We start from the raw sequence: 20897 nt of genomic DNA on the forward strand, positions 1-20897 counted from the left end.
CAGTGTGTGTGTGGCGATTATATTAACAGGGCTCCATCAAGGAACATATAATCGCCTCACACTACGAGACGATCACCAGGGATGTTTTGACGAACAACACCAATATAATTGATAGATACAGTGACAATAGAAGATTAGATATCAGTGAAGCACTGCATATCAAGAAATCTAAACCAGCAATCAATAACCAGCTAATATACAGTTACACTCTACTCACTTCATGACCCCGGGCCAATGCAGAAGTTGGACCGAATGATCCTGCCACAGGAACGGAAGCAACCAGAATAACAAACTGCCAACATGTCACACTCTTAATTTAGTACCCATTATATAAGACCCCATTAATACCCCCATATATATCATTCATACATGTCACTTACCACCTCACCATAAGAGGATATAATCAGGTGCTAACACAGAAGAATTTGTCTGAGAATGTGAGGTGATACCTTACGAAACGTATCACTAGGCGTCAGACCCAAATAATAAGTAAAAATGAACTTTGGAGAGTTAATTTTTAATCTTCCTGCTTCAGTGAAGGAAAAAATAAGGAATATCAAAAAGATTCGTGCCAGAATCATAAATCTAAAATTGTTGTTCTTTTCAATGAAATATAAATAAATAAATAAAGAAAGAAAATATGCACACACACGCATGAGAATGAAGTGCAATAGCACACTAATCAATGAACATAATAACCCACCATTTTAAAAACACAATGAAACGTTGACTGAATATTTTAGTCCCCAACTGGGATCCTCTTCGGCTGATGAGTGGTCCCAGTTTGGGGCCGAAATATTCAGCCGACGTTTCCTTGTGTTTTCAAAATAGTTGGTTATTATTTTCATATACATATATGGGTACCACTTCTTGTGCAAATGTGGGGACTCATAACCTCAGAGAATGGAATAAAGAGCACACAGAGAACGTGTCGTTTGACTCTAAATACATATGAGTATTTGCTTCTTTATTTTTGTTATTACTGTATATACTTATATTATATTGAATATTTGTTATCACACTTTGTATGTCTGTCCCGAAAATTACAATTATCTATAATCATATCTTCCAAGAAAAGATTAAAAAACATAAAATATTTAATTATGTGGTGCCTATATCAACTGAAACATTGTACATTTTTCTGTACAGTAACTATTATGGTTAAAACTGGGCAATAAATGTTTTTTAATTTGATATTTCTCTTTAGTCACACTATGTCTCAATATTTAAAAACAATGACTAGCACTTGCTAAAACTTATTATATACTTATAAGGCTCATGATTTTATAAGCCAAACATATATATAACAATATATAATTGTAAGATCCAGGTAGGACAATAGATAATTGTTAGATCCAGATAAGACAATAGATAATTGCAAGATCCAGATAAGACAATAGATAATTGTTACATCCAGATAAAACAATAGATAATTGCAAGATCCAGATAAGACTAACAGCAAATCTTTAGCTTCTCCCTTTGAGCTCGAGTTAGTATTTGTCATTACACAGAAAAATTGCATCATAAAAGTCGTCAAAAAAATTGATATCTCACCATAAGGTCTTCGTAAAATGTACTGTACAGTACTTGATATGCTACTTTATACAGAGAAAGTCAAGAAATGTACTGTAAATGGAATTCTTAACCAATTGGACTACATTATATGTAATAAATCTAGAGTACAAATGCCAATTATGAGACCTATATAGTACTCTATTTTTGTATACGTATATTTTACACTAAAAGAATTTCCATGTTATCATGGTTCTCATGAACAATCATTTAAAAAATATGTCTAATGTCTAATACAATATGTAAATTTATATTTGTTTAATATTTAAATTTCTGCTGACATTATCAGTTTTGTTAAACATTTAAATTAAAAATTACAGCATTTCAAAGTGGGAAATGTGATGGGTAAGAACGTACCCGAAGTTCAACAAATGTTAAATTCGATGAATTTATTTGTTACTTTTATCAGCATAAAAGCTGTCACAAGATCTGTTTACAAGTAATCATTGCAGCGTTTCAATAGAGCCTATTTTCCTATTTAAAACATAGAACATAGGCCTTATCAAAATATTAGAAATGTGCAAAAACTTGTCCACCTTGTATCTTTTTGCTCAATAACCTAATTTCTTAAAAACATGGATCCTACATACTCAGCTTAGCTCACCACGACCTGTGCTAGAGTAACATTGATCTTGCTCAAAATAATTACAAAATATTATTCCCCCAAACAATACCCTAAACTGGAGTTATGAAGCCAATACAATCAACAAATAGCCACAAATTCAGAGATCCTGGATGATTCTCACAATGAACACATCAGTACAAACCACAACCACGGAGATTGTTAGCAATTATTACATCTGTCACTGCATCAAACACAAACTGGATGTTAGTGGTATCAGTAGCACATGTCATGTGGCAATAAATTTCTTTGTTTGTCGATTTGTTTTTTGCTTCAAATTGGGCTTGGATGTATGCTGATGCTTCAGTGTATTCCATAGACCCTGAAAAAAAAATCTCATGAGTAAATTACTTAATATTGGCCTTACTTTGAAACTTTTGTAAACTCTAATCATTTTTTCCTTATGACTATGAACATACACAAATTGTATATTAATACAATAGGACTTTATAAGCTTATTAATTTACATTTCATTCATTGCATTTCCAATTGTCAAGGAAAGAAAACCTATCCCACTTTTTGAGGCTTCCTTAGACCAACAACTGACGTTACTGTGTGATACGGTTATTGTCACGAATGTTATTAGTTAATTGTGGTCATCATCATTAATGTTACCAGGTGATTATGGTCATCATGAATGTTACTGGGTGATTGTGGTTATCATGAATGTTACTAGGTAAATGTGGTCATCATCATGTTACTAGGTGATTGTGGTTATCATGTTACTAGATGATTGTGGTCATCTTTATGGATGTTACTAGGTGATTGTGGTTATCATAAATGTTACTAGGTGATTGTGGTCATCATCATAAATGTTACTAGGTGAATGCAGCCATTGTCATTGCATAAAATTTCATCATAATTACAATATACACACTGATGTTCATGTTATTTTTACAATTCCATAATTGTTGTAATGAGGTATACCAGATAAACCAATCATCAGATGAACCACTATCATGCATTACATGTGCTAAGAGCCTGCCATCATTTTTGAGTGGCACATTGGTGGTTTACGCCTTTGTATCAGTCTTTATTCTCTGCCATATAGTGCCAATTAGGCCACATGTCATCGCCCAGAGCCCAACACCATTGTGCGCTATTTATACTGTATGCTTTTCACTACTACATTATGTAGTAATGAAGTATACCAGGTACACCAATGTTGATTGAGACATTATCATGTGTTATGTGAATTATGTAATTTATCAAGTTATTCAACATGCACTCTTGTAAATAGAGAAACAAGGGATAAACAATCGGCAAAACATACGAGGAGAACACGGGAATTGTGTCTCGCATACCTCAATGTCGGTAAAGTCGGGCATCTTGTCTTGACAAACCCCACATGTAACCTTTCAGAGTGCATCCACCCAGTAAATTGATATATATTGCAGAAATTACCATTTTTCTATAGCTGCTGTCCAAATGTTAAAATTACTGCAATAAGTACATTGTATATAGGAGTGGAAAACTAGAAATTGGAAAACAAGGAAAGAGCTGGAGAAACAAAGACAGAGGTACATGTAACTTAAGATGGGTTACACAAGTTATTATGTAGGGGAAGAAAGACCACCACTGGGGGAATAATAATGTAATCATTGTGGAGATGACAACCACCAATGCAATTTGAAAGAGAAAGATTAGACACAAATGAAAGAAGGTAACTGTTTTATGTGCTTTCCCCATGATACTACAGTATTCCTACTGGCAAATAAATCTAAGTGTAATTACTTTTCCCCTTGATTCAGTACTTCTTACCAGTATATTCAGGGAAGCAAATAGTTAACGGTGACCTCTTGATCTTTTCTTCAAATAAATCTTTCTTGTTGAGAAAAAGGATGATAGAGGTGTCCCCAAACCATTTGTTGTTGCAGATAGAATCAAAAAGTTTCAAGGACTCCTGCATTCGATTCTGTAAAGATATCATTATTGTAAACATTTTATTTTGCATCAGAACACACATGAACAATATCCTACTAAAACCATCTTGCGGTGATGTTCATCAACTAACAGGAGATGCTTTTTCACCCACAGAGTTATAAACGTATGGAACCTCCTACCCACTGAAGCCACAAATGCTTTTCCACCTGGAAAAGTTCATCAAGGCAAATGGGAGGAGGGACCTTCGGACAAACCACCAGCTTCCTGTCCTTGTCGAAGCCAATAGTGTTAGTGGCCCTCAGGTGAAGGTAAATCAGGTAAATAATTGCAGCTAATTTTGTCATTATTAAGTGATGCTCTGAGCACAAGCTGCACAATGGTGCTGTGAGCTGCAGCAGTACAGTATGCACTACCCATGGTCACCAACTCAATAATGAGGCCCTCACTCGGCCTCTTTGTGGGCACCCAGGAGGGGTGCCTACAATTTTTTTTCCCCAAGATGGCATCTGTTTACTAGAGGCCTAATGTGAGCCCCGTGTTTGCACAGGGCATTTAAATCATGTGCAGTACAGTACTCTAAATCATCCCTCTGACTCATGCAGTGTGGTCAGATAAGGCATAATTATTCCTGTTTGACTGGCACTATGGAAAGGTTAAGTGAAATTCATGTGTAATTTGGATTTTTGAGGTTGTACTGCAGATGCATATAGTAGTTTAACATTGCTCATTGCTTAAGCATGTCACCCCCCTCCCCTTCCCCCCCCCCCTCCCTGAAACATTTAAATGCAGAAGCATATGGCTGGACTAAAATTGTTTACTCTGATTACTGTCTTAAGACCCTGGATAAAATTTTTAATTAACTTACAGTAGTTTCATCCTCATGTAAAACTTGGTCATATTCTGACATGGCTACACAGAAGATGATGGCTGTAACATCCTCAAAACAATGAATCCATTTTTTACGTTCCGAGCGCTGTCCTCCAACATCAAACAGTCTGTCAATTAAAAAATGCACATCAATTAAAAAATGCCCATCAATTAAGTTGCTGCTTGCCACAGTTAATACCAAAACAATTTATCATGAATTACATAACACTTCTATTATGGTAACACCTTAATTTGAAGTATTAAATTTAATTTAAAAAACTCACCTTACCAGGAGTATTTTAAAAATGAAGGTTAGAAATAAAATTCAAGACATCCAAATAAAATGTACATTTATTCAGCAATGTTCAGTCATAAATAAAAATAGTTTTCCTTGCGTGGCACTTGCCCCGGGATAGCAACACATCCACAGTTACTTGCCAACAGACACCTCTTAGAGTAGACAATTATGAATATCTACTCCTTTTCTTAAAATGTAAATGGCATTAATATAATTAATATTAAATTACTAACTAGAGAAGCAAATACACTGTACAAAAGTGAGCAGTTAATCTTACACCATACATGAGAGGATGGGTCTTTTAATACCATATACAATATCAATAATATTCAGACAATATTACACAGGGGTATGCACTCTACTCTAGACACCTGTGGAACCTTCTCTGCATTGCAATCTATAGTTCATGAGGGATTTTTCAATCTTTGTCTCTTTGTGCAAAATATATTTCTATCAAATACTGGTACCACAATCTTAAACAGTAAGAACAAAGATTAAGGAGGAATATACCTGACCTAATAATTACGGGAGCGACAAGAGTTGCTAACTTTCTCCACTCTCACCAACAAGCCTAACACCACACATACAATTTTTTTATATCAAGAAATTTATAAATACTTATGGGGGAAGTTATCAAGTCTATCAATAAGTTACCATAAAATTGAAGGACTTTCACAACAATGAACATTATTATTAGACTGATTGTTATCATGTGATTAAGGGGAAAGTAATGCATTTGCCAAATAGAGCCTTGAACACTTGTAATATATATCTCAATTCCTTTCATAAAGTATTAACAATATCTATGGCTCAAAATAGCAAATGGCATTACATGGATTTGGGTTAATTAATCCTTCAGAAAATAATGCAAACCAACTCTAATAAATTGTCATGCACTGTATCTACTTATTAAAATTTACAAAACATGTAACTGAATTATGAACGAGGAAAAAGGTTATAATAAAATAAAGATAAAAATAAATAGGTGGGTTAAAAGAACATCACTAATTTTTCTTAAAAGATTTTGAAGAAGGAATGAGAGTTGCAATATAGGATGAGGCAAAGCCCCCTGGTGCAGCTGAACATGTAGTTTTGGCAGTGGGGCAAGCTCAGCACGCAAGTGAATAACCTCTTCTACAACATCACCAGGAAGTTCGGCCTCAGCTGTGCCTTCTCTTGTCAAGCCTCTTAGATACTGTGCAAGTCTCTCAAGTTTTTGGTGGATTTTAGCTTTAAGGCTTAAATGACAACCAGAGTTTGGTATAGTTCTAAAAATACTTTTTCCTTTTCACAAGACAAGGTCAAATCACTTTTACAGAACTATATTGTCTCTGAAATGTCTCCTTAAGAGTTGAAGTACAGTACAGTACTGTATGTATGTGTATAATATTATATGTATATATATGTATGTAATAATAATATTTATTTTATATATATGTATATATATATATATATATATATATATATACTGTATATATATATACTGTGTATATATATATATATATATATATATATATATATATATATATATATATATATATATATATATATATATATATATATATATATATATATATATATATATATATAAGTAATGTGTGTGTATATTTAATGCTCTCTAATTACTAACCAATTACATCAGTATCTCACACCACCATTGAGTTATGTTCACTACTACGTAGGCATAACATTACATTTAACCAATAATATTCTTGCTGAAATTGGGAGGTGGCCTAAGTACTGTATTCAAATATGCAAAACAGTGGTCCCAATTCTAAATGGTTTTGCAAGATTTTTCTCATTTACACAAAGATTTTTGTCAAGCGATATATTTTTTTTCAAAATATTTTGTGTGTATAAGAGGAAGATTACTTACCTTCACAGTACAGGAGATAAATAGTCTGAGGAATGCATACAAGCGTCGGCCACGGTAAAGGCTCTTTAATGCCACTTCATCTTTAATAAAATATTATTATATCTATCCTTAAAAGACCTCAGATGTTCATCAGGTAATATATCCTTAAAAAATAATCATTAGTACTATTGTAAATGTGTAATGATGATAACACAACTTTCACCCATTGGTGTGTTGACCCTATTATAGAACTGCCACCTCATTTTTTTTTTACTAGATGCTTTTACAAATTTTGTATCCACTAAGAATTAATTAAACTTAAACATTTAGACAAAGCCAAACTAAGTAGTTGGTTATCATATACAGATATTAAAGAGCTCTATAACTTTGTAGATTCATATGTAAAAGTCTGGCATTGAAATGTGCTCTTGAAGGTGATATGAACATCTTAGCTTGGCTCCTGATTACTACAAGAAATATAATTCTTAGTTATAACATGAACAATCACTGCAATATTGTGTATCTCCCTGAAGATACATAACCAATATTATTTAGGGAAATTTTGTTTAATCAATCAAGTGTTATCAACATTAAAACAAACTAATATGTTGTGGAGAATGTTGATACTGAAACTCATGAATGACACTAATAATGAAAAATGTTATCACTCATGGATATGGCTTTCTTCTATGGCATGATTTTGCAACTGATAATGCTTTGTTCTTGGGTGCAACTAATGGAAATGTTAAATGCATAAGGCCCACTAATGAACGTCTAAGCACTTCATTTTCCAGCCACCTATCATTTGTTATTAATATCAGAAATCACGTATAAAATAAGAGGCAATCATTGATGTGCATAATATAGATCATATACAGTATATATATATTTTTTTAATTTGTGTAATTCAGTATAACAGGGCCTTACAAAATGCAACCTCCTGTTGTGTTACATTACTGACTTTTGTGAAAAATGACTAAGAATACAGATATGACTAGAAAGAATGACACTGACTGCTCTGAGCCACCAAAATCAGTCTTATAACCATATTTCATACAGTATTATATTGGGCTATTAACTGATCTTCCTTATAACTTCCTTATATCCACAGGGCTTCTTCAAACAAAAACCTGTAGTGGATAAATACCAAGCAATTTTCCTAATAAAAGGCTCGCTGATTATCAGTGATACACAAGGCTGAAGATTCTATGAATATTCCTTGGTAAGCCATTAGCTTATAAGAGGAGGAAAAATATTGAACCTAGCCACTTCACATACTTGTGCCTGTGCTTTCTGCATTTATGTAACGTCTTCAAGTTCAATAAATCAACTTGCATTAAACAGCTAGAATTGTAAGGCTTCATTTGGCAATACAAATTACATGGTTGCTAATATACAAGACAGGAGAGGATTCCCAAAGTTTCAAATAATATTCTGTCTTAGTTTTCTAAATTTTGCTGTAACTGGTTATAAAAACCATAACAATCATATCCTGAATTATTTGGATATAATGTATTTTTAATCACTTTAAAAATCGCATCACTAATTTCTTTGTATAAGATAAAACGACACCTTTAACAGGCCCAACCTATGAGGCTAGCACCTCACTCTGCATACAACCCATTATGAGTAACAGAGGAGATTAGTGGGCATGGTACAACTAGCAAATTCTCCCGGACAATGTCATTACCTTGCTAAACATGGCAAGAACATTTCCTGGAGCAGGGGGCTAGACCACGACTGTACCAAAATTTCCCTACATTGAACACATCTAGGTGGAGAGGCACAGCTTAATAGAGGCCACACCCACGTAGGTTGTTTGCTATAATCACATCCGTTACGGCATCAAATACAAACTGAATGTTATTTGTGTCTGTGGCACAAGTCATGTGGCAGTAGATCTCTTTTGATGTCGATTTATTCTTGGCTTCAAACTGGGCTTGGATATAAGCAGCTGCTTCACCATATTCTTGTGCTCCTGAAATTACAAGACTGTAATTAATATTATGTTTGGCTTTAATCACATTATTATATAATTCAACAACAATTTGCTTCAACATTATGCTATTATCTCAATGGTTTTATTTGTATTTTTAATGACAATAATTGGATCATTCCTTGTCACTTCGCCCAGATTTTGGGCAAATTTTCTGACACCCTCTTTGATTTTTGTAATTTGGTATACTTGTACCAAATAATAAATCTCTCTTGATAAGAGAAATTGAATGATTTTTGTCTCACATTGTAGTTAAAATGGTTCTAGAGATACACAACCTTAAATTTTGCAAAAAACGGTAAATTTTTCAAGGTCATGCATTATTTGAAGAGGACATATCTCAGCTCCTATGGCACAACAAACTGAAAAGATGCAAACTAAATGGCTCCTGGAATTGAATAAGAGCTACAAGGAAACGTTACAGGCATTAAATATGCCAAACTAGAAGGAGAAAAAAAAAAGTGATATGATTACTATATACAAAATAGTAACAGGAATCTATATAATTGATAGGGATAAATTCCTGAGACCTGGTACTTCAAAAACAAGAGGTCATAGATTTAAGCTAACTAAACAAAGCTGCTTAATCTCTACACTGCACAATGAGCCTTTAGGCGCTCGACTGGTGGTGCGCAATGGGCCTCAAGGATCTTATAGTTATAGCGTACAATTCAAAACTGGCGTGTGGTGACGTGGGTACGAAATGGATGTCTGAGGGGCCCCAGTGATCGTCTGCAATTTTGAAACAAAATTCCAGCATACCCCAAGACTGTGGGGAGCCTCAGTTTCAAGGAAGCAACCATGTCTGACACATCGTCTATGAGCTCCCGCCGCACGGTCAGCCACAGTCAAGGAAAACGACTCTCTGAGAAGGAAATACGCAACATATTGTATGATGATGGTGCGATGCATGATGATTTAGACTATGATCCAGAGAAAGACCTAACACAGAGGTCTGACACGAGTGAGGGGGAGAATGAGATGGAGGAGGTCGCGGGTGTGTACAGTACACGTGCCTCACCCGGCCTGCCTCGCCATCCTGGGTCAACACCGCTTGAGTCATCACCACCATGTATGTCCTCTGATGAGAGTTTATTTAGCGATAGTACATGTGATGAATCATTCTCGGGCTTCAGTGACATAGGCTCTGATACAAGCAGTGTTGATGAACCGAGTACAAGCAGCGATGGTGTTACTAGGCGGGGTTTTGCTGCCCCAGCAAAACCCTTGAACTTCCCTTGAAGTCCTCTTCAAAGGGCAACTGGCATTCAAGCAGTACATCCCATCAAAGCGGTACCGGTTTGGACTCAAGTTTTTCGTGCTTTGTGACTGCAAAACTGGTATTGTCATGGACATGATACTGTATTCAGGTATAGACGTTGACATACCAGGTCAAGATCCACACGGGTTCTCTGGCAGTGTCGTCAAAATACTAATGGAACCGTTGCTGAACAAGGCGCATATACTATTCATGGACAACTACTATACCAGCCCTTTGTTGACCAGATTCCTCCTTGACCACAACACCGGTGTATGTGGCACTGTCAAGGAAGGCACTGTCCTAAGGATACAAGCAAATGTCACACCCCACCACCACATCGTTCGTCGTTGCAGCCCCCAACGATGGGGGGGGGGGGTCTCACAAACAAATGCTGAACAACTTGGGGGATGTTGATCCAGACAACTTCAAAGAGGTCAGATGTAACAAACAAGGAGCAAAGGTTTCAAGCTCACAAGCCATGGTGTAGGAATGAAAACAGATGCATTTTTATCCACAGGATTATAAATGCATGGAACTGCCTGCCCACCAAAGCTGTAAATGGCAAAACTAAAATTTTTAAATCAATTTGAAAAAATCATCAAACAAATGAGGAGGGGGGGGGGGACCTTTGATAAGCCATCCGCTTCCTATCTTTGTCGAGGCCACTAGTGTGTTAGAGCCCTCGTGTAAATTCAAGTACAGTAAATTCAAATGGTTCCAGAGTTATGGCTCTCTTAATGTTTGGTATATACAGTATTCAAAGTTTTCAACTAACAACTAAGGATAGGTCCATTAAAATGAATGAGTTTCTAATCTAAAGGAATACCCCAGAAATTTTTTCTTATATACTGACATAAGCATTCATATAAATTAATAGTTTGATTTTGGGAAAAATCCATGTCGATGTCAAATGACCTTTCCAAGGTCAAAGGTTAAAGGTCAACTTTTTTAGTTGAACCCTGATCTAAAATTATGAACAGAATAGAAGTTGGAGGGTCACTTAATAGCTTTAATATGACCTTTGAATGCACTCTGTATGTATCAATGGCGCTGAGATACATCCTCTTGAAATACGGTGACCTCTGGAAAATTTACTCTTTTTGCAAAATTCAAGGTCGTGTGTATCTGGAACAGTTTTAGCTACCCATGTGAAACAAACGTTATTCAGTTTCTCTCACCGAGATCTATAAAGACAGTATATTTATCAAAATTAGAGAATGTCGGAAACCATCTGGGTGAAGTGCCATGGAATGATTATTACGATACTTGCTGTTTTCTGGATAAGGCATGTAGATATACTAATATTATTGTATCAAAATATAATTATATTCAAATAAACACACACACACACTCTGGCTATTAGGTACGACATTACTGTATATTACCGTATTTGCCTGCGTATAAGACATGCTTTTTTTATTTTTAAATGTATAAAAAATGGCCCTGCTTCTAATGCAGCCGTATTATGGATGGGAGACTGAGCGCTGTAGGCTAGGGGACCAGAGAAGCATACTGGGCAAGTTCGCTAAGCACAAAAATCATTGCTAATAACAAAATATTGAAAAAAGCCCAAGTATCACCGTCTGTTATCACAAACTTACAAAAAAATTGCTTACAATACATTGGCAGTTATGAAGGAAAGTCACATCATCTCGCTTACCTCCTTACCCAGCATACATAACCCACATCTGATATCTCTCTTACATTATTAAACGACGGTGTTACCTTTAACAAACATTTGTTCAATATCTAAATGAAAAATGTTCCTAGAAATTTTAAAGGAATGTTAAACTTTCAACTACCTGTCAGCCATTTTCAACGAGTGGATGACAACAAAACTAGAGCACTGCGATGGTGTGTCGCCCTGTTTTACTGTCGCGGTAAAACAAAACATTACACCTAGAAATACAAGTTTCACATCCTGTATAGCAATGCAGTACCTGTACTGTATTCTAGTATACTGTACTAATATTGTATTTTATGCACAGAATCCTATATGTTTTCCTACAAAACCATTTTAAAACGGTTTAATAAATATATGATGAAACATACTAAAAAAAAAAAAATTTCCACAAAATATCCTTGTAAAATAAGGGTGCATCTTAGGCAAGGGCACATCTTATACACCGGCAAATAAGGTATATGCTTAGTGTTACACACAGAAATCACATGTAGAATCGGATGTACCCTTGCCAATAATGCTTTGTGTGTAATCACTTGGGTTATTACACAGGTTTTTTCAGGAATCTGTACACCAGTTGATTGACAGTTGAGAGGCAGGACCAAAAAGCCAGAGCTCAACCCCCAAAGGCACAACTAAGTGAGTACAACTAGATGAGTTCACGTAAAATATGTAATACAAGTCTTACCTAATAGCCAGAATGCACTACTTGGCCTAGTATGGCCTGATTTGCATAACAGGCAGAGTAATTTTCATTATTTTCAAATATTTCTTTTAAACTTGGTTAATTTGAATTAATATGATTACATTAAGAAAATGAATTACTGACTTAATTAGGTTAGGATAAGATAGGGTAGTTTTAGGGTTAGGGCAGGGCAGGGCAGAGTTAGTGTTAGGGCAGGGCAGGGCAGAGTTAGTGTTAGGGCAGGGAAGGGTTAGGGTGGGTTAGGGTGGGTTAGGGTGGGTTAGGGTAGGTTAGGGTAGGTTAGGGTAGGTTAGGGTAGGTTAGGGCAGGGAAGGGCAGGGCAGGGTTACAGTTAGGGTGGGTTAGGTTAGGTCAAATTTCTGTTAATTTTAATTCAAAAAATTAAAATCATATACTGTATAACAGAAAGCCTTATCATTCCAAAAGAAATAAATTTAGAAAAAATATATAATTTCAGAAAACTCATTTTGATAGGTAACTGGTGTATTAGGAACAAAATTTTATTTATGTATTAATTTGTGTATACATACATACACACACACGTGCATGTCATGTCTAATAGCCAGAACCGCACTACTTGGCCTAGTACAAAAGGCCCAGTTATCTTAGCAACCAGAGTGATTTTCATTAATTTCAAATATTCCTTTTCAAATTGGTTTATTCCAATTAATATTATATAAAGAACAAATTACCGACCAAGTAGTGTTAGGATCAGTTTGATAAAATTTCTATATTAGCTATAGCTAAAAAAAAAAAAAAAAAAGTTAATTCATATATAATGTAATGGGAAAACTATAATTTCGTAAGTAATATGTTTTGAAAAATATGAACATCTTTAAGTACTGCATTTTAAAATTAATCAATCTTGAAAATTCATAAATAATAATGTTTACTGTACTTTAAACTGCTGAATGGAAATTAATTACAGGGATGAAATTGAAAGGCCAATAACTACCTGTGGGCTTTAGTCTCATTACCATGTAGTATTGTATGTGTTGAGGGGGAGCAGGAGTATTGTATCTCTCAAGAAGCAAGTAATATTGTATGTGTTGAGGGGGAGCAGGAGTATTGTATCTCTCAAGAAGCAAGTAATATTGTATGTGTTGAGGGGGAGCAGGAGTATTGTATCTCTCAAGAAGCAAGTAATATTACATGTGTTGAGGGGGAGCAGGGGTATTGTATCTCTCAAGAAGCAAGTAATATTACATGTGTTGAGGGGGAGCAGGGGTATTGTATCTCTCAAGAAGCAAGTAATATTATATGTGTTTTTCATTCTCATCACCTTCATTTCTTTTGCCAATACAGTGTAATTTGAAAAAATTATGAAAAGGTACAATATTTTGAAAGCATATGGAGATGTATGAATAAAATTAAAGAGCTTACTAATTCAAATTACAGTTATTTTAATCAATTCTATAATTAAAACTGGTGAAAAAATAATAATTTATTTTACACACTACTTATTTACAGTACATCACCCAGACTTCCACAGGAAATGCAACAAATTTTGCTGTATAAAGAAAAGCCCAATTCTAAGTTCTGCTTCAGTGGTTCTCAAAGCTCATGAACAGGCCATTAATTGCCAAACTTAGTCTATGCCTTGTATCTTAAAAGACATTCATTGCCTTCCAGGGACAAGGGTCCTTGCAATATTCCCTTGGCTCACTACAAGCATATGGGCAAACTGCCCTAAATGCAATAAAATGAGACCAAAAGAGAGCCCAAATTCCTAAAGAAGTTTGTCAGAAACTGCCTAGCTACAAAAACACTGGAACATACTGGATGGGTGACAAGGAGACTTCTGACATGGATAAAAAAATTTCTAACTGACAGATGAAGGCAGTAATCAGAGGCAATGCACCTGATTGGAGGTGTGTTACTAGTGGAGTACCACAGGGTTCAGTTCTTGCACCAGTAATGTTCATCGTTGACAAACAATATACCAGAAGGAATACTAAATTGTGAACATGTTTGCGGATGATGTTAAGATACTGGGGAAGATAGGAGATGCAGATGATCATCATGCCCTTCAAATGGATCTAGATAAAAAAAAAAGTGCTTGGAGCGACATGTGGCAAATGGAATTCAATGTGAATAACTGCTATGTTATGGAATGTGAAATCAGAGAAAATTTACCACACACAAATCATATGGAGAGGAATTAAAGAACTAATAAAGAACGAGATCATTGGGTGGTTTTGGATAGCAAACTGTCACTAAAGGAACAAACAGAATATTGCATGAGGAGCGAATGTGTCGCTTTCCAACTTTAAACTTGCCTCAAATTACAGTGGAACCTCTGTTAACGAATGCCCCACTTTGCAAATTTTTTGGTTCTCAAGCTCAATTTCTTCAAAATATTTGACTCGGTGCTTGACGTTTGCCTCAGTGCTCGAGTTTGTTGATACACGTATGGGCCGATTGAGTGCGTGGCACACTTCAGTTTACCAGTGTCTCCTGCCTAGTGACGACTGCACTTGAACTTTTTATGGAGAATTTCACTGTTTTTGTGCTTTTTGATTTCTGAACATAAAAGTTATTATATATCACGCCATGGGTTCCAAGAAAGTCAGTGGTAAAGTTCAACCTAAGAAAATAGTTTTGAGGATGAGAATAAACAAAAGATCATTCATAGTGAGACAATGTAATGTCTCATTACAGAGAAGTGTTAAATGTGGGGAAAAACAAGTGTCTATTGACAGATTCTTAGTAAGACAAGCAAGCAGTGAGTCACAACCAGGTCCTATGGTGGTATGCCTACAAAACGTGAGAGAGAGAGAGTACTCCAGAAATGTCATCACTGCTGTTATAATGAAAGAGGACTCCCCTTCCAAACACTAACACCCCTCTTCCTCCTCCTCCTCCTCCTAATCCTCCTCCCCCTTCCTCATTGTCTTCCATATGCCAACAAGAGTCCACAATAAAGGTAAGATATACTTGAACATATTGAAGTACAAAATATAAGTAGCAGTATGTATTAAATGTATTTTTAAGTTAATATTTTAGGGGGTGTGGAACGGATGAATTAAATTTAAATTATTTCTTATGGGATAATTTGTTTCGGTTTTCAAATTTTTAATTTTCAATCCATCTCTGGGAATGGACTAAATTCGAAAACGAAGGTACCACTGTATACATGAATACTTGTTTATGATCCAGTGAAAATAAGTAGTGTTGACAGGATTAACAAAAACCACAGACACAAAAACATGAAAACATGTGTCTGTTGTATCAGAGAATCTGAGGATAAAATTTTAAGATAAATGTCAGGAGATTCGATTACACAAACATGACGAGAGATACAATACCTGAATACTCTGGAAAACATATGGTGAGTGGACTCTTCTTAATTTTCTCTTCAAACAAATCTTTCTTATTAAGGAAAAGAATAATTGACGTTTCGGTGAACCACTTATTATTGCAGATGGAATCAAATAGTTTTAATGACTCTTGCATGCGATTCTGAAAAAAAAAAAAATTACAGTATTAAAGGGGGTCTCAAAGGATTGATTTTATGGATAGGAATCAAAGAAAAATATGCTATAGATTTGCAGAACAACCATAACAAATTTAGCTTATCTTTCAGTGCTTTCATTAGCAAAGTACAGTAGCATTATCCAGAGTTAAGCTTCACACCCCTGGAAATACTTATGTACATAACTTGTACTGTCTCTGCTAAACTATAATTTTAACAACATTATGAAAGAACAATAATGTATATACAGGTATATAACCTTATTTATCTTAAACAGGAAACTTTACATGTGTATGAATAATGAATTACCTTAGATGTAACACAAAAATACACTACAGTATACATAATCTGCATACATTAATATTAAAAATAATAATACAGTGTAACAGATCGAGAACCTTCGGCAGGTACAGGTGTTGTAAAAGTTAAGCACTCAAAATTATCTTCACTAATTTGTTACCTTGATTCTGTAAGAGAAGCGAGGGAAAAATTAAGGAACACAGGAATCAACAATTGACAAGCAGAAATATTTTAATCTATAAGAACAAGAGACCATACATTTAAGCTAAGGAAACGAAGGTGTCAAAAGGCCAGCGTTGAATGTAATGAAACGTCAATTCCTGGGTGAGCCAGAAAACCTTATCATAACTTGATTATAAAATGCCCAATAAGTCTTGAGATATCTCAGAGCTCCAAGTTCAGCACTGGCTTGGAGGTATTAAGCAAGGAGGAGGTATTGTTGTCCAGCACAACAAAAGGGCTAACACAAAATTAAAATGCTGCCAAGCCTGACCAGCAGGCAGGCAGGACAATGAGTACCTATGCAGCACCAGTACATCAGCATAAGCAGTATGTACAGTGAGTTTGATAAGAGATGGAAAAAGTGAGGGACCATATTTTTCAGTCCAGTTAGGTGCAGTCAGTCACAGTGCGAGGGTGTGTTAGCTGGAGCGCCAATTGTCTTCTGAAATGGAAGGTGTAGTGAGTGAACTAGTGCTAGTGAGGGAGCTATGTGGAGCTCTGAGGTCAGAGTTAGATTCCCTGTGAGAGGAGCTACAACAGATGAAACAAAGTCAAGAGGAAGCAAATGAGGAGAGCAGCAGTAGAAAGTCTGTCTTGGAATGTCATAAAGGACAGGGGTCTTAAGAAAACACTGACAAAGCCGCCTACAGACATCAAAGACTTCCAACCATTCGCTGTGCTGGAAGACGAGTGATGTAGGGAGACTGCAGTTTGTTCCAAAGGCAAGGCAACAAAGGGAACGCAGGTCCCTCAAGGTGCACACAAAGTAAAGGAAGTAGCTAAGTGAATTTTTGTTGTGGAAGGTTCCCAGGTGAGGTATTTGGATAGAGTTTTTTGTGCCAGAGATAGGGGGAACAAGTTATGGGTTTGCTATCTGGGAGCAAAAATTGGTGATATAGTAAACATGAATGATATGGCTGGAAATGGGAACAAACCAATTATTTGTATCAGTGCTGGTGGAAATGATGTAGGACGAGTTAGGAGCGAGGCACTGATACAGAGGTTTAAGACAGCCATAGAATTAGTCAGGAGTAAGGGAGGAATCACAATCATATGTGGCTTTTTTCCAAGAAAGGGAGCTGGAAATGAATGGTTGTCATGAGCACTTTGTGTCCATTGCTGACTGGACAAATATTGTAAATCAAATGCAATATCATTCATTGATAACTAGGAACACTTTCTGTGGATGGAATGACATGCATGCATGCTTAGGATAAGGTGTATTTATCTAGAGCTGGGGTTGTTGCTGTTCCCAACTTATTGGAACCTGTGGTTGGAGGGGGTTTGTTTGGGTTTAAACTGTTAGTAGACAGTGGTATGGGAATTGATATGGAGAAAGGAGGCAATAAAAGTATGTGTTGGTGGAGGGAAAAAATGGCAAAATGAACAGGGAAGGAGAATGGCCTCAAAATAACAACACACTTAAGGTATATTATGCGAACAGTAATAAATGTAGAAAAACATGGATGACTGTAGACAACAGAGAACTATTAGCTGAATATCAAATAAACAGATTTAAAATATTTCACACAGATATATTAGACGAGGAGAGGAAGTAGCCATATTATATATATTAGGGAAAATTTGAAATGTAGTCTCAAAGAGGGAATCAAAACTTAGCCACACAAACTATTTGGCAAGAATTAAATGAAAAAGCTAAAAATCTTATAATAGGAGTTATATACAGGCCACCAAACTTAGACAAAATGGAAGCAAAGCATCTGTAGGATGAAATATCTAGGTCAAACAGTATGTGTGTCATGGGTGACTTTAATTTTAGTGGAATAAACAAAGCACAGAACATAGTACCTGTATACCATACAAAATGAATAGATCAAATAATAATGACCTGAAATGGATAACAAAGGATCTGAAGAACCTTATAGGTAGAAAGAGCATGGTACAAAAGGATTAAGACTGTGGACATCAGTTTAGAACAAGAATTCGTCCAACTGGTTAGAAATGTTAAAAAAAAAAAGAGAGATGACGGCCAAAAAAACTATGAAGTTTGCATAACAGGGCAGGCAAAGACAAATCCTAAAGGGTTTTTTCAGTAATATCAAACAAAGATTAGGGAAATGATAGAGTCATTAAAAACCAAGATAGGTCAGATAACTGATAATGACAAAGAGATGAGTAGTATTTTTAATAAATATTTTAGCTCTGTATTTCCTAAAGAGGAACTGAACATTATGCCTTCAGCCAAAAAAATCTATGTGGGTGGGAAAGAGGACAGGTTGACTAGTTTAGCAGTTACCAGGGAGGATGTTATTAAACAAATTGCGAAATTCAAGCTAAACAAATCCCCAGGGCCAGACGAAGTGTTTGCTAGGGTGCTTAAAGAATGCAAAGAGGAGCTTTGCGAGCCATTGTCTACCATATTTAATAAATCATTAGAGTCGGGCAGAATGCCAGAGTCGTGAGAGGTTGCTAATGTGGTACCAATTTTCAAGAAATGAGATAGATCCCTTGCATCAAACTATCGGCCATTAGCTTAACGTCTATTGTGGGAAAGTTACTTGAATCAATAACTGCAAATACCATTCAACTTCATTTTGAAAAACAAATTAATATATGATTCATAATATGGTTTTACTAATGGCCATTCATGTTTAACAAATTTGCTATCATTTTATTCCAGCATAGTTGAGGCAGTTGATAGTTGGAAAGTTTGTGATGTTGTGTATCTTGACTTCAGCAAAGCTTTTGATACAGTGCCACATGAAAGATTGATAAAAAAGATAGAGGCTCATGGAATTGGGGGTGCTATATTAAGATGGATTAGAGCATGGCTATACCAAAGGAAACAGAGTTAGTATAAATGGGATTAAGTCAGAGTGGGAAAATGTTGCAAGTGGAGTGCCTCAAGGCTCATGGAACTTCTGTTATTCAAATGATTCAGGTTTGACCAGCAATATTTGCAAATTTGCCAATGATACAAAAATCAGGAGGGGAAATAAACACTAAAAAAAGACTTGCTATCACTTCAAGACGACACGATCTAAATAGGGTTTTGAAATGGTCAAAAGATTGGCAGATGCAGTTTAATGCTGATAAATGTAAAGTTTTGAGGCAAGGTAATGATGATAGAGTTACAAGATACAAGCTAGATGGTGTTGAGATTGTGAAGCCAGATTGTGAAAGGGATCTGGGAGTTATTAGTAAGAATTTAAAACCAAAAAATCAATGTACAAATGTTCATAATAAGGCAAATAGGATACTGAGATTTATTTGTTGAAGAATTAGATAAAAAATAAAATAAGCATAAAAGTACAATACTGTTTGACTTACCGTGGTTTCATCTTCATGAAGAACTTGGTCATATTCAGACATGGCAACGCAAAAGATGATAGCAGTTACATCTTCAAAACAATGTATCCACTTTTTGCGTTCTGATCGCTGCCCACCTACATCAAACAACCTGCAGGTCAATTTTTATTACATATCTAAAATCATTAAATATTTCAAAAGGTAGTGCAACATTTGTTTAAATAAACAATGTATCCAATTTCACTTAAAAGTAAATATTATTTAAGAAATGCATTAATAACCATTAATGCAATTATACTATTATGGTACAGATACTAATATGTTCATCAATAAATATTTCATATATACAGTGGTCTTGCAGTATACACTAGCAAAATATACAAGTTCTATACATATTTACAAATTTACAATAATGAAGTAAACATTGAATCCTAGTTAATGAAGCATGCACACTGTATACCTTACTAGCATGATATGCAGTCAATAACCACTTTAAAGTTCATAGAATGTATTTAAATAATTTATTCATTTTAATAATGACAGCCGCTAGAAATAAATCATGAATAAAGAAGTTTATTATTGCAGTATTCTCCTTCTCAAAAATTTACACTTGATGAAAGACTCTTAATGGTGAAGGGTTTGTCGAGTTCATGTAATCCTTCACCATTCTAAAAGCATCTGTAGCTGTGTAAATTTCATGTATATTTTATCCTTGACCTTCTAAGGATGTGATTTATTATTAAAATTACAGCATATTATTATGTTGTCTAAATCTGACAACACATTCATAAATTTCTGTATGATGATAAAGCACTTTATCAGAACATTTTGCTACATAATGAGACAGTAATATTTTTGATGCTATACTACAGTATACTCAACGAAAGT

At 35.3% G+C, this 20897-nt stretch overlaps 1 protein-coding gene across 8 annotated transcripts in view; it reads right to left on the reverse strand.

Moving 5' to 3' along the window:
* Positions 1-952: 952 nt before the first annotated feature.
* The window catches only part of Galphao (G protein alpha o subunit), a 268246-nt gene continuing 248301 nt past the window's right edge, over positions 953-20897 (reverse strand). For 5 of the 8 annotated variants that reach the window (XM_045753458.2, XM_069333485.1, XM_045753454.2 and 2 more), the window contains 3 exons: positions 20031-20160; positions 16051-16204; positions 7036-9076 (listed from right to left, as the gene is read on the reverse strand). In XM_045753458.2, coding sequence (XP_045609414.1) covers positions 8889-9076; positions 16051-16204; positions 20031-20160 — 472 coding nt within the window. In that variant the 3' untranslated portion in view covers positions 7036-8888. Of the gene's footprint in view, positions 2517-3955; positions 4110-4943; positions 5074-7035; positions 9077-16050; positions 16205-20030; positions 20161-20897 lie in introns of those variants that run through there. The other 3 variants (XM_045753457.2, XM_045753453.2, XM_045753452.2) reach the window with 2 other exon arrangements.

The sequence above is a fragment of the Procambarus clarkii genome, chromosome 29 (assembly GCF_040958095.1).
Source record: "Procambarus clarkii isolate CNS0578487 chromosome 29, FALCON_Pclarkii_2.0, whole genome shotgun sequence".
Lineage (NCBI taxonomy): Eukaryota > Metazoa > Arthropoda > Malacostraca > Decapoda > Cambaridae > Procambarus > Procambarus clarkii.